This window comes from Crocodylus porosus, unplaced genomic scaffold (assembly GCF_001723895.1).
Source record: "Crocodylus porosus isolate Cpor-Errol unplaced genomic scaffold, CroPor_comp1, whole genome shotgun sequence".
Taxonomy (NCBI): Eukaryota; Metazoa; Chordata; order Crocodylia; family Crocodylidae; genus Crocodylus; species Crocodylus porosus.
The window spans coordinates 1,675,380-1,689,505 of record NW_017728914.1 but is presented as its reverse complement, the minus strand read 5'-3'; the positions used below and the strand labels follow the sequence as shown (position 1 = coordinate 1,689,505).

At 46.8% G+C, this 14,126-nt stretch overlaps 1 protein-coding gene across 1 annotated transcript in view; it reads left to right on the top strand.

Annotated features, from left to right (window-relative positions):
* Positions 1-361: 361 nt before the first annotated feature.
* The window catches only part of NRG2 (neuregulin 2), a 333,882-nt gene continuing 320,117 nt past the window's right edge, over positions 362-14,126 (top strand). Inside the window, exon 1 of the mRNA XM_019534785.1 lies at positions 362-879. Within this exon, the coding sequence (XP_019390330.1) occupies positions 444-879 (436 nt within the window). The 5' untranslated portion in view covers positions 362-443. The remainder of the gene's footprint in view (positions 880-14,126) is intronic.

Genomic DNA, 14,126 nt, shown 5'->3' with positions numbered 1-14,126 from the left:
GCGGCGTCCCCCCGCCCTGCGGGGGTCCCGGGCAGGGCAGGGGCTGCGCGGAGGCCGGGGTCCCCCAGGTCCCTCGCAGGCAGGCGGGAGGGATGCCCCGGCTCCAGCCCCGTGCCTCGGCCGCCCCCTCCCCCGGGCTTTACCTCGGCAAGGGCCCCGCCGGGAGGTGCTGGAGGGCGCTAAGATTACGCCGCTTCCGGTTTTCCAGCGCCTCTGTTTCCCCTGCCAAGCGGTGGAGAAGCGGCAGCCCCCCAAATGGCCTGGCCAGATGCGGCAGGTCTGCTGCTCAGCGCCGCGACTGGAGGAGGCTCCGCGCACCGCCGCCGCCAGCAGCAGCAGCAGCGCCCGCCCCGCTGCGCCCCCCGAGCCGCGGCCGTCGCAGCCGCAGCCCCGCAGCCCGGACAGCAGCAGCAGCAGCAGCAGCGGGACGAGCAGCCGGCGGCATGAGGCACGATCCGACCCCCGGCTTCTCCATGCTGCTCTTCGGGGTGTCTCTCGCCTGCTACTCCCCCAGCCTCAAGTCGGTGCAGGACCAGGCGTACACTGCGGCCGTGGTCCTGGAGGGCAAGGTGCAGTCGGTGTCCCCCCCCGCCGGTAACAGCAGCGGCAGGGATCCCCCCGGCTCCAACGGGGGGGTCCTGGTGAAGGTCTTAGACCTGTGGCCCCTCAACAGCGGGGGGCTGCAGCGCGAGCAGCTCATCAGCGTGGGCAGTGCGGGCTCCAAGGCACCCTGCTTTAAAGTGAAGAGGAACCACCGCTACATCTTCTTCCTGGAGCCCACGGAGAAGCCCCTGGTTTTCAAGACCTCCTTCGCCCCCTTGGACACCAGCGGCAAGAACCTCAAGAAGGATGTGGGCAGGATCCTGTGCGCAGACTGCGGTAAGTTGCCTGGTGCTCCCTCCTGCTCCTCGGGGTGCCGCTGATGGGGGGGGGGTAGGTGTAGGGGGCGTCGCGGGCTGCTGGGGTGCCATCCAGGGGTGCCGGCAGAGAGTGGTGCCTCCCTCTGCCTGGCACGCCACAGCACCGGGCACCTGCGCTTGATGGAGGGCGGTGGGCATGTCATGTGCCGCGGGATTTCTGCCATCACGGCTCAGCATTGCCCTGGCGGTGTTGCGGGGTGGGGAGTTGGGTGTTTTGAAGCACTTCGCTGTGCCGTGGGATCCTGGAGCGGGCCGGGCTCAAGCACAGGCGCCTTCACCCCACGATCCTTTGCCTCGACTTTGTGATGGAGCCATGCTCGGGGGAAGGAGGGGGTGGCTGGGAGGCGACCTAGTCCATGCATTTGCTGGGTTGGATCTTGCCCTGCTTTCCAAATCCCTTATCTGCGTGTTGAACTCCTCTTCCCGTTGTGTAAGGCTCGCAACTTATGTAAACAACGCCCCTCCCCAGCGATACCAGTGGGGGGCAGCTTGACTTCTCTCGGTGCCTGCTTTTTCTTTGTGGCCGGTTGATGTTCCTGTGGGCTCTGTTCCTTGTTGAAAATCGCTTGGATGGGTCTCTTCCTGAGGGAATACTAGCCTGCCCTGGCTCTAATATGCCTTGTGATGCCAACATCATAGGTATCTTTTGGGATCTCGCTGCAAGTCCTAATTCTGTATGGTATTATCACCAGTTGCGATGATAATATCTACTGGTAACTTACTCCTGCTGGATGGCGTAAGTTATGCTGTAACACCTCCGTGGCAATCTGTGTTGACTGCATCTGTCCCCTCTGTGCTGGTTGCAGTATAAGCATGCAGGTGATTAGGGAGATAACATACAGAATCGTGGTGGACCTGCGCGAGACTGCACAGCACTCTGTTTGATGTCACAAAGTCAACTGCACACAAGCTGGTTTGATATAAATGTGATTGATTTTGAGTGGATTTTTAAAAATGGAGGATTTTCTGTTCCTTTTGACATACTTCTGTCACCTTGTAGTTCACTGAAGTATTTGATGTCAGTCTCTTTTGTATCTTTTCATATTTAATGTTTCTTTTTGTTCTTTCTTGGTTTTCTTTGATAATTGCAGTCAACCTACTGAATGAAAGACCTTTTTAATGGCATGCAGTAGTGACTCAATTAACTCTGTATCCACTGAATTGTCTGATGCATTGCTTTCCCACAGCAAAGAGCATGTTTACTTATGCAGACAGACACTTTCCTGAAATGTGTATAGATTTTGGAGTAGACTGGCTAGTAGAGATGTACTATGGAACTATAGTAACTATGGAAAAGTTTTTTGCGTTTGTCAAAATAATGTTCTTATTTTCTGACGTCCCTTTTTCACTGAATTTAGTTGCTTTCAAAGCAGTCAATTGTGTTTGCTCTGAACTGTATGCATACTGTGTATCTCAGCTTTTATTATGATATTTTTGCACAGGCGTATCAAATTAATTCAACAGGAATGTGTTGGTGTCTGGGTTTCGAATTTCATTATTGTAATTTGGAAAACTGGTATGTGGGCTTTTATATTTTATGTTGTGCTGGTCTTTGATATTTTGTAATGCATGATTTTCATCCCAGTTGGGGCCTGATCATGTGAAAACCTAAGCCTGGCTCATAGATTGGCTTTAATGCTCAGAACCCTGAGGGACCTGTCAGAGCCTTGTAGTGGGAGATGAATTCAGAATCCCTCCTCAGCATAGGTCCCACTTTGGTCAATAAATTATAAATATACACTGTATGTATCGCAAGATGATTCAGATTCCCTTTCATTGACCATATGTACATAGGCAGTCGCTCTTCAGATTAATAGGCCTTTTTCCTCATTAAAGGCTCTGTGACATGTCAGTTATGCTTAGCCTTTTAATGAACATTTGCTAGCTCTTGTTAACTGGACATTTCTGGGGCAAATACTTTACCATTTGAGCCTAAATTAGGTTGATCCTAAATTGTGAAAACGGATCTCTCCCTTTCTTCAGTTATTATACCAATAAACGTAGAAAATTGTGATTGTTAAGGAAGGGGAGGCACCTCAAATTGACATTTGTACATGTTTATAAATGTTAAAATCATGAGACCCTAATTGAATTTATTCATGTGTGTTTTATGGACTTACATGAACATGTAGAACTTAGCAAAATAGGTGTTACAAAATAAAAAGTACACGTGGTGAAGGATAAATGGGTAGTACGTTTAATAGGGCTGTTATTTTAGCAGTCAGGTTGTACCACAGCAGCAATTACACGGCACTTTTAAAAAAAATCAAGAAAAAGCACAATCTGGCAAGATTCTGAGCCAACTTATAGGACTTCAGTCAGAGCTGAATGTGCTCAGTTCCTCCTTGCATCAGGTCCAAAGTGTTAAAAAGAAGCGTGTATGCTGCTGTAGGTAACAAGGTAAGAGATGTAATTCTGACCATGACACCTTCTCGAACCTAATACATTTATTTCTATATTTTGAGCAGTTTGAAGAAGGCCTCCTGGCTAAATCACTCTGCAGGTTGCTGAGAACATTGTCTCATCAGAGCTGTACAGCAGGCTGCAAAATAAAGAGGCTGGCACTTAGTAACTGTCACAAAGGTGGTTATGTTAAGCAACAGAAGTTGAACAGCAGCTTTATTACACTGAACTTTTGTTTATTCTTTGCTTTCTGCACTCGGGTGCTTAGATGCTATCCTCTGAGGTTAGTTTTGAAGGTGACATTCCAAGCAGGCTGATTGCATGATTTGCAGTGTCCCATGCTGTTGGAATGGTGTGTGCAGTGGAGAATCAGCCCATGATTTGCTTTCTTTCCTCTTGCATCCTCCTGGAGAAGGAAGTGAGACTGAGTGGTGGGCCATTTTCCATTCTGGCCTTTCCTGCTGGAAATCTCCAGAGTTAGCTAGAGGTTTGTGGAATAGTTTCCAAGGGAAGTGGTGGATGCATTATTGCTCAGGATTTAGCAGAATACTGGACAGCAGACATGAGAGAACTCTCCTGCACAGGCAGGGAGCTGGCCTTAATGGCACTGATCCAACTATAATTTCTCCAAAAAGACTGGGGTTTCAAGTTTTGAGGCTGGTTCTAGGGATTATTAGCAGGTAGTTTATGTTGTGTTATTTGTTAGAGATAAAGGCCTGGTTTTGGGGGCAGTCAGTGCTTCCTGAGAGAGGGAGGATACCTCTGTCTCCTATTGATTTAAATGTGATGGTTGCTATCGCAACTTGAAAGAGGCTTATCCCCTGGCAGGATCAGGTAGTAGGTTTAAGTTTTTGTGTTTTATTCATGGGCCAATAATTGGTAGCAGTGCTGTATGGGCTATGTGCCCATCACCCCCAGAGAAGAAGTTCTGTATAGTAAAGGAGCTGTATTGAAGGGGGCCCAGCCTGGACGATAAGATAGAAATAGCCGTGTGGGGCAAGGAAGGGTGACCAAGATCCTTGCTGGGATACAGATGACCTATTAGAATGGACAATGGAACAAGGTGCTTTCTGAGGTGATTTTAATATCAGCAAATCCTGCCCTTTTGCAGTAGGTGGACTAGATGGCACTCAAGGTCCTTTCCAGCCATATGGTTCTATACAGCAAGATGGTAGACAGCTTGTCTCGAATTTTGATTTTGATTTTGAATTTTGATTTAACATATCCAAATGTCAGCCTTACCTTCATTTTTGTTGTGGTTTTTGTGTTGGAGGAAATTTATCTACCTTGTTAAATCAAAAATTTGGGAGTGAGGATTCCTGGGTTCAAAACCAACCTCTGCCCCTCACTTTGGGGAAAGGACAGGGAAAGGGTCTTGTGTTTTAGTATAACCTTCTGTATATACAGATAGTAATAAGAAACCTCAGTGGATAAACAAATGGTCTGGATGTGGTTTGAGTTCCATAGATCAGTGGTGCTGTGCATATGGCCCATGGGTCAGATCTGGCTCCTGAAATGACTGGATCTAGTTCGCGACATGGGGGATGAGTACTAGCTCAGCATGGTGCATCCCTTTCCCTGATTTGCATTGTGTCACTGATACCCTCTGCAGCACTCTGTGCTCTTCTCCTTCTCCCCTTTCCTAAGGCAGGCACTGCTTACTCTCTCCTTCCCTTTCTCTCTCCTCTTCCCCTACGGCAGGTGCTGTTTACCAGCAGTAAGCTCTCTTCCTCTCTCCCTCTTGTCCCTTTGACATTGGCAGCCAACTCTTACCCCTGTCCCTTCTGTCCCCTCCTCCCCTTCCAGAGGGGAGCGGTTTCCCCCCACCTTTTTCCCCCACTGCCCAGGTAGCCAGGTAGCCAGCACCTGGCCTTACTGCTCTAAAAGGTTGAGTTGCACTACCATAGGTGAAAGGTGGCATGCTTTCAAAGTGTCATTATTGTGTGTGCTGGTGGATGATGTGGGTCAGAATACACGTCTGCCTGAACATCCATTTTAAAGGCCTCCTTTCTACCAAATATATTCTGGCAATCCTATTGTTTTCTGTATTGTTATTCAATTACTTCTTTTATTGCTTCTCCTCATATATATTTTCTTTTTGGCATTCGTTAGCTTCTTACTTTTGGGTGACCTCTTTATTTCCTTAGTGCATGTGTGGGTGGACCAACCAGGAAGAAATTCATCCTAGAGGCAACCTGTACTATCACTTAAAAACATTACGTTAGCTGATGGCATCCAGACTTTGGCCATTCCTGATTCTACTGAAGATAATGGGGCTTATGTCACCAAATACTAGAAGTGGGTTCAGGCATCAGGTCAATATTTTAAATGGTAAATATCCTCCCACCCCCACTGAATATCTTCCCTCCATTGAATATTGTCTTTTAAATATTTAGCATAGTAAGGAAAGAGGGGTAGTAATTTTATAGCAGAGGTTGTAAAGTCAGGAAACCTGGGCTTTACCCTTCACTCTGACATACTTTATGAGCAAGTGACTTAAGGCCCTTGTGCCTCAGTTTCCCAACAGGATTTTTACTACCTTCCTGCCTTAGCTTAGGACTTGTGAGAGTTACTAAATTCAAGTATTAAATCTCTTTGAGAACCTTGAGAGAAAGTGGTGTAGTACTCTAGGACAGGGCATAGTGGTCACTACTTTGAATTAAATGGCACTATTTGTAGTAGTAGGAATTGTGCTGTATAGTAAACATTTTCAGGCTTGAGGTGTAACTCTTCAGGTGGCAGTCCTTAACAGATAGGGTCTCTGATTCAACATTCAGAATTCCCACTGACTTCATGGGGAGTTTTGAATACGCAAGAATGGCAGAAGGGAGCCCAAAATATCATTTGAGGAAACTGCAAACTTTTGGTAGGTGATAGATTTCTCAATTGCCTTAACTTGGCTTCAGCTCTGTAGCACCCATTCACATTCACCTGTGATCAGAGGTGGGTGGCCAATGCACAATGGAAAAAATGACCCTGCAAATTAAATATATGTAGTGCCATCCAAAATAGCATTTACAGCACAATACTAGCAGCTTGTGCACAATCTGCAGGAGCTGCTATTTCATTTTTCTTTTGGTAATTCATAGAACACATTTTAGATAAATACTGAACTGAATATAGTGCCAGTGAAAGGTGCTGGCTTGCTAGCCTCAGAGTCTGGAGTCCCCTCCTTATTCCCCGAAGTGCTACAGCACAGGTAGCAGCAGTGTCAGCTTCCCCCACGCACCACCCTGCTAATTAGAGCTGTCTGAAACTATTTCTCACCACCTTCAGAAAATCACACTTTCTTGGGTTCACAGAAAAGTAAACCTGTTTCCTCCTTGCCTTGAGCTTTTGTAAATGGAATACGGCCATTTTGCTGCAGAAAGCTTTTTTTCTTGCAAAGACAGAAGATTTACAGATGGTTTCAACTTGCGGTTTTGTTGGGTATAGAATTTTGCCTTGATCTGGACCTTGCAGGTTGTTCAGTCTTTGTAACCAATTCTATCCCCAGTTTTTCAGCTGACTGTGCCAATTATTTATTTTATTTCTCATTTTTGTTGTATAAATATGTACTTCTCTAGTGTTGCAGGTGCAAATTCCTTAGAACTGTCAGGCTTCAGGCCCTCTGACAAAGACACCTTCTGACTGCTAGCTGCTGAGTCCCTCCACATTACAACTGCTGGGATAAAGCACATGGAGTGAAACAGGTTCTCAGACACGCACAGGACCTGACCTATAAAGAGATACCTAAATTGAAACTTACGCCCTGAATTGCCTTTGGAGACAAATCAGAAGCCAGTGGGGTCTTTGGAGCACAGGTGCAATAATCTTTTTGTGGGAGTTTGAAATAAATGGGAGACCATATTCTGCAGAAACTGGAATTTCTAAGTGTTCTTCAGGTGTATCCCAGCAATGGTAACCTAAGGGCAATCCTAAAGGGAGTTAAGTGCCTAAATATCTTTAAATACCTATAAGGATCTGGGCCCAAATGCAAAGGAGACAAACCTTAGGCTTTGCCAGGTGCAATGGTGACGCTGTGATGAGAACACAAGCCCTACTTGCATTAAGCTGGGATCTACCAACCCGTTGCACATAGCTGACTTTGCAGCAGTTGTAATAGGTACAGCTGCTGACCTTGCCAGATTTGGTAAGTGCTGACCACAGTGCCAAGACCTTCTGTGTCTTTTTACCAGTCCTGACTCATCCCATACCTGTGTTTAGCACACAGCACAGCTATGGTCTCCTTTCCTTGCAGCAAATTCACAAACCCTAGGAAATTCCATACAACAAGTTGCATAGTCTTGTGTATATGTGCAACAGAGTGAGATTTAATACAGCATAAATGGATGTAGTCTTTTATTCAAATAAAGGAGTCTAAGAAATCTGTAAGGGACTCTTCATAGGACTGGCGAGATGTGCAGTAAAAAGGCTGAAACTCATTGGCTGCTACTGCAATCAGTAGAATTTTCAGAGCTGTGAAATGCAGGTGCTGAGTCCTGAAAATAGGTCTGTCCCTGGGGGTCCTCAGTCTCTTGATGCTGCATTTTCCATTGAATGCTTAGGCATTGGGGTTTTCACATAGCAGCTGCTTCTTGAGACTGTACAGCGTCAGTGCTAGGCCCGCTTATTGTCACATATGCCAGAGGTTCCCTACACTGCTTCAGGTTGTGTTGGTTATGTTGGTGAAAATCTCTGAGCTGTAGGAATGCTGGGACCATTCATGATGCCACAAAAGAATACAGGGCTCAGATGAATGGGGCAAATCTTTTTTTCACCTTTACTGTCCTTACTCATGTTAACTGCATGAAAAATATTGCAGGAGATGGACTGACTTAAGAGTGTTATTCCACTTCCAAGTGATCCCTTCCTTATGAAACTGCAGGGCATCAGGAGACTAGTGCTTTGCTGACATCACCTCAGGGTGCTGAGTATCACGTTTACTTTTTGTTAGTTATTCTCTCTGGTCTGTCAGTACAACATCAATAGGATGCTTTCTGGGCAGTGATAGGAATTAGGTGGTGAGTTTTCAGTGAAGACAGAAACAAGACAAAAAGAGAGAAGGAATCTGTTGGTAACTACACTCAGCATTTCCCCATCAACTTTATTGCATATGGGCCTGGCCAAATTTGTATCTGGATAGTCAAAAAAAATTATGCTGGTTCACAACATGCAATTATTCAAGCAGGATGCTGTCTTCAGCGGAGAGTGTGGGGAGATGACAGACACTCTGTTAAGTGTTATAGCGTCCCACCTCCACTCCATATATTCACAATGCATCCATGGATGATCCCTGTTTCACAGAATACCCTCTGGCATTCACCAGTCCCATGACACACAGACACTGTCATGTTGCATTTTGCACAGCTGCTTGGAACCGAAATGGTTAAAAAGGCAGACATGACGCATTATTGTCTCATAGTAAAGAGTCACCCTGCTAATAAAGCTCCTCTGCAGTGCTGTCTAGGCATATATGGGGAAAAATTAAATCACCCACATTTGGGCAAAAAGAAGCCAGAATGGATCAAGGCATGTGGAAGAGGCACAGACTTGGTGCAAAGTCAGTGCAGCTGATGGCTCTGGCAGGCAGCTTGAAAATATTAAGAAAAAATGGAGATATCTGCAAAACAGAGCCAAAAGGATGGCAGCCTGCCTGGTAGGGCTGCAGGGAACTGTAAGCCGAGGGCATCAGCCATGATGTTAATCTCACAGGTAGGAGAATCCTAAAAGATGTCCCTGTCTGCTCTAGCACAGAAAGAGGTAATGTGGACCATACAGGAGGGGGCAGGTGGGGAAGAAGATGCCTTGTATCACTATTTCCCAACATTTGCAAGGCAAACATCAGGGAACAGCAGCCATTTAAGGTCTTCCTGCCTCTACTTCAGGTCCCCAGGGTGCTTGTGATAAATTGTATCAATAATCCATCCCTTCATGGCTGCAAACTATATCACCTCATGTAAACCAAGGCTGTCCAACTTCTAAGCAGCTGGTGGCTGCAGGACCCCTGGCTATTCACTGCCTGGAACGAATTCTGCTCCCCGCCCCCAACTGTATGCTGCACAGGTCATATGCTACAGTGAGACACTGTGTGGGTAACTCCGCTGCTGCGCTATGCAGCAGACACTCCCACACTGTACTGTGCCAACACCTCTGCCCCTTATATGCTCTGCTTCAAGGACCCTGCCACTGGGTGCTCCCCCCACCACGCAGTGAGTGCACCCCACTGCACCGTGCTGCCCTTTCACCTCTCATGGGGTCTCCAGTCCACATCAGGTAGCACTTCTGAGATGGGGGTAAGAAGCAAAAGCTGGAGGACAGAGGGGGAGCCTGGAGACTCTGGAGGTGGCAGCAGTAGCTGGAGCGGTGTAGGGGAGTGAAATCCACAGTGGGAGCGTGGGGGGGTGCAGTTTAACCCTTTTGGGGGCCATATGCAGTCTGTGAGCCGGTAGTTAAACAGCCATGTCCAGCATGATGGTGTTATACCAGTACACACTTTGGCCTAACTTCTATTTCACTTTAACATGCCAAAGTGACACATAATGTAGCCACAGAACTGCAATTTTTCATACTTCTCCACAGTTTGGATTCCACATTGCTATGCTTGCCCTGTGCTTCCCTTTAGAGCATGCTCAGTAGGCTGCACTCTGGCTGTGCAGGTGCCCAGGGGGAATTGAATTGCTCAAGCACACATGTAACACCATGTATATCTCAAGACTTTACTCTCAGATAAACCCCAACTAGTAGGTGTTTGGCACTGGAGGAAGGGGGAGGCCGTCCCATATCTTAGCCCAGCACTTACCTAGGGAACAGTATACCCAGTGTGGGTCTCTGTCAGCTAAAACCAGTATTTCACACTTGCTAACAAAGTGTTCTGACCCCCAGGCCACAAGGTAGCATGCTCTCCAGCCCTCCTCTTGAGCTTGCTCACTGGCAACCAGGAGGTAACTCTTACCTAGGCTGTGCCCAGGAGGCAGACAAGCCAGAGAGAAGGTGTCTCAGTGAGATGGAGACTGCCTGGATTGCAGGGCCCAGGCTAGGGTTTGGGGTTTTTTAGACCATTTTTTGTAGAACCTATGGAGTCCTCAATTTAAGACACCTCTCTGTAAGCAGAATGCAGGTGTCCTTAGAAGATGAGTTGCAGTCACACCTGTAGAGAAGCAGCTGCCCAAAATAGCATCCAATTCAATCACTCCTAGCTACAGCAGGTCATGAGATGATGATGGTCCTCTCTGTATCCCAGGCTGAACATTCATTGCCCTGATACAGATGAGAAGACTAAATCTTCTGCAGTGGCTGCACTGTTTCAGCATACCTCCTGCTTTCTCAGGAATGCAAAAGACATGGTTCCTTTGGGGGAATTCAGTGATGCTGAGGTTCCTGTCTTGAAACACGTTGGGAACATGAGGGCCAGTGTAACCCAAGAGAGGGGTGGATATTACAGACTGGACGTGGAGATATGCTGTGCTAAATGGGATGCAAGCTGGCCCTGTGGGCTGCTGGCAGAGACCCCATATTCACTGCTAGCAACATGCCAAGAGTAGTCTTCTGTGGTCATGGTCAAGAGGATAGTATATCTTTTTAACACAACCAGGCAGTACAAGTTGGCATCATGTTAACCCCTCCATGCACCTCCTTTCCCATGCTGTGCTAAAAGACAGAAGTTAGTAGCCAGTGATGCTAAGGAACAGAGGTATAATGATATGGTTACAGTGGCAGCTGTTTCGTTTTTTTTTGTCCCCCTCCCCCTTACCAGTTGGTGCCCAAGGTGGCTTCCCTGGTTGCCCTGCCCTAGTTATACAACTGCTAATGAAAGCTAGCCCCTTCCAATCCTTTATTCTTCATTAGTTTTACGTTCCCCAATCTCACCGTGAGTGACTAAGGTAGAACACCTAACACAGTAGTCACCAACCAGTCTATCGTGGAGCCTCTGACAGTCAATCTCAGTCTGTCAGAGGCTCCATGATTGGGAGCAGCAGGATACACACGGCTGGGCTGAGCCACGCCTCTTGCTGCCCAGGCCAGGCTGGGTGAGTGGGGTAAGAGCCCAGGCAGCTTGTCCGGGAAGGGAGGGGCGGGGCAGGGTGGGGACAGTAGATCCTGGGGTGCCCTTTACTTACAAAAAGTGATCTTTACCATAGGTTGGAGACCACTGCCCTAACAGAACCATAGCAGATATAATCAGATCATCTGTTGTTGGCATTGGATTTATGACCCAGATACCTTGTTCTGGGCGGACCCAAATCTTCAGACCAACCACGACCTCTCCATTCAATAATAGGTGAATTTTATTGATGCACAGTGATAGCAGATAAGAATAATGCAAACAATTTTATATCTACCAGTCCCAAGGTTCACAGAATCAAGGTACGTCTGGCCCATATGCAAGCTTCCCTCTGAGGTTCTCTCTTGAATGTTGGATATCAGCAGCCTGGAGGTCGGAGACTGAGGCCCACCTCCCATACCTCTGCGAGTGGGGTGGGTAAGATGGGCTGGTGGTGTGCCCTCTGTCCATGGTGTCCTTGGGTTCCCCTCTAGGGACCCTTTTCTGCCCTGAAATTTTATTGTATTCTTTTTCCCCTTCTGATAACTCTTAATTTCTAGGCATCATTGATTGGTCTCTCTTTGGTCATCATACTGTCCATGTTAAGCCCATCACATGTACACATCCTAATTTGGGTTTTATACTGGGCCTCCTAATTTGGTCTGTTTACCAAAACTGGAAATCCCAAGGGCTCTGCAATTGGGCACTGTGACGTAATGCCACCTTATATTGTGTTATGGAACTGTGTGGTACGTCTTCAATTTCCCAGCCTGTGTGTCTGCTTGCTGCTTGCCTGTGTCAGACACAGTGAGCCTTGAAGGAAACTTTGTCACAAACAGGTTTTTAGAAATCAAGTAACCCTTGCCATTCCCTTGGACCATTATTCTAATGCACATCTACTTTACCTACAAGCCGATTTCCAAAAGCAAACCTCTAAATATATTTTTCTAGCTATCACTGTGACAGTTTAAGGAGGTCACTGCTGTACCACTATAGTAATTGCAAGGGAACCAACCTATATAGAAGGCTATTGCTATGAGAATCAAAACCACGTGGTCATGGCAGATGAATGGAGACAACAACCAAAGGTATTTACTATGTATTTCAAAGCTGCTGCTAGCTTCTAATCATGTAGAAGGGTGAGAGTGTATGTGTGTGTGCGGATATATGTGTACATAATATGTAGAGCAGGGTTGTATGAGGAGTGGGCCTCTCCTTCTGTATAAATACCATTTACACTTGACTAGCACTGAGATTCTGTACTGATTAAGCTAAAAAATGTAATCCAAAAAGATATGAAACTCCTTTCCTGGGAAACTGTAAATGCATATTTAATTCATATTAATTTAATATGAATATTTAATATATTCATATTCCTTCATTTTAATGGATTTTAAGATAATTCAGAAGAACCCTGACTTTTCAATTGCATATGCTCTCTCTGCTATTTAGTAGAAACCTGCCAGCAGGAGAGATCAAATATGTAGTATTTTCCTACTTCATGGCTGGAGTGTGATCTGATAAGAGTAGGGGATTGGGAGCTGGAACACGTGTGTTTTTCTGCTGTTAACTGCTACTGACTAGTTGTGTCACTCTGCTTTGGTCACTTAAGCTGAATGATGGCCCAGTTTACTTTACGTGCATATTGTGGGGCCACATTGATGCAGCGTGCTTGGGAATGCTCAGAAGGCAGATGTTCTAGAAATATCATAAAATACTTATTTCTAGTTTGAAATACTTGCTTTGTCACTGTCAGAGGCCTGCCATGTGGTTGAGGTTTTAACAGAATTGTTGTGTGTTTTTTTCCTTGAGCTATATTAATGAAACAAACTCTGTGAGGCTGAGAGCACAGGCAACTCAGCAAATCATCCCCTCAGATCAAAGGCCATACAGAAGAGTCCAAGTGCATTGCTTATTAACTGTGTGGCAAATCATAGGGAAACCTGGACTTAGTCTGGAATTTTTAAGGATCCTAGGGGAGTTGGGTACTCAAATCCCATGTAAATTTTACAGGAGCTAGGCAGCTAACTTCCTGAAACTGCTCCTGCTTTGGAAATCTAAGCTACAGTGCCTTGCAGTTAGGCCAAAATAAATAAATAAATACCACAAATATGTGAGATTATGGCAAGTATTAAACCCTCTGATGATGAGAACAAGAGATATTCAGCCAGATTCGGCTTTCTGCTCCATTGGTGTAGTGTCACAGTAACCTTGGTTTCATAGTTGGTAGGGTCAGAAGGGACCTGAGCAGATCATCAAGTCCGACCCTGTGCCATGGCAGAAAAGAGTACTGGGGTCAGATGACCCCAGCAAGGTGATTGTCTAGCCTTGGCTTAAAGACCCCCAGGGTAGGAGCCAGCACCACCTCGCTTGGAAGTTGGTTCCAGATCCTAGCCGCCCTGACTGTGAAGTAGCGCCTCCTGATAATCTGAATCTACCCTCTGCAGCTTGTGACCATTATTTCTAATCACTCCTGGTAGTGCTTGGAGGAACAGGGACTCCCCCAGTGCCTGCTGGTCCCCCCTGACCAGTTTGTAAATGGCCACCAGATCCCCCCTCAGCCTTCTCTTGTGGAGGCTGAACAGGTTCAGGTCCCGTAGTCTCTCCTCGTAGGGTCTGCCCTGCTGCCCCCTGATCATGAGAGTAGCCCTCCTCTGGACCCTCTCCATGTTGTCCACATCCCTTCTGAAGTGTGGCACCCAGAACTGGGCGCAGTACTCCAGCTGCGGCCTGACCAGTGCCGCATAGAGGGGGGAGGATCACCTCCTTGGACCTGCTTG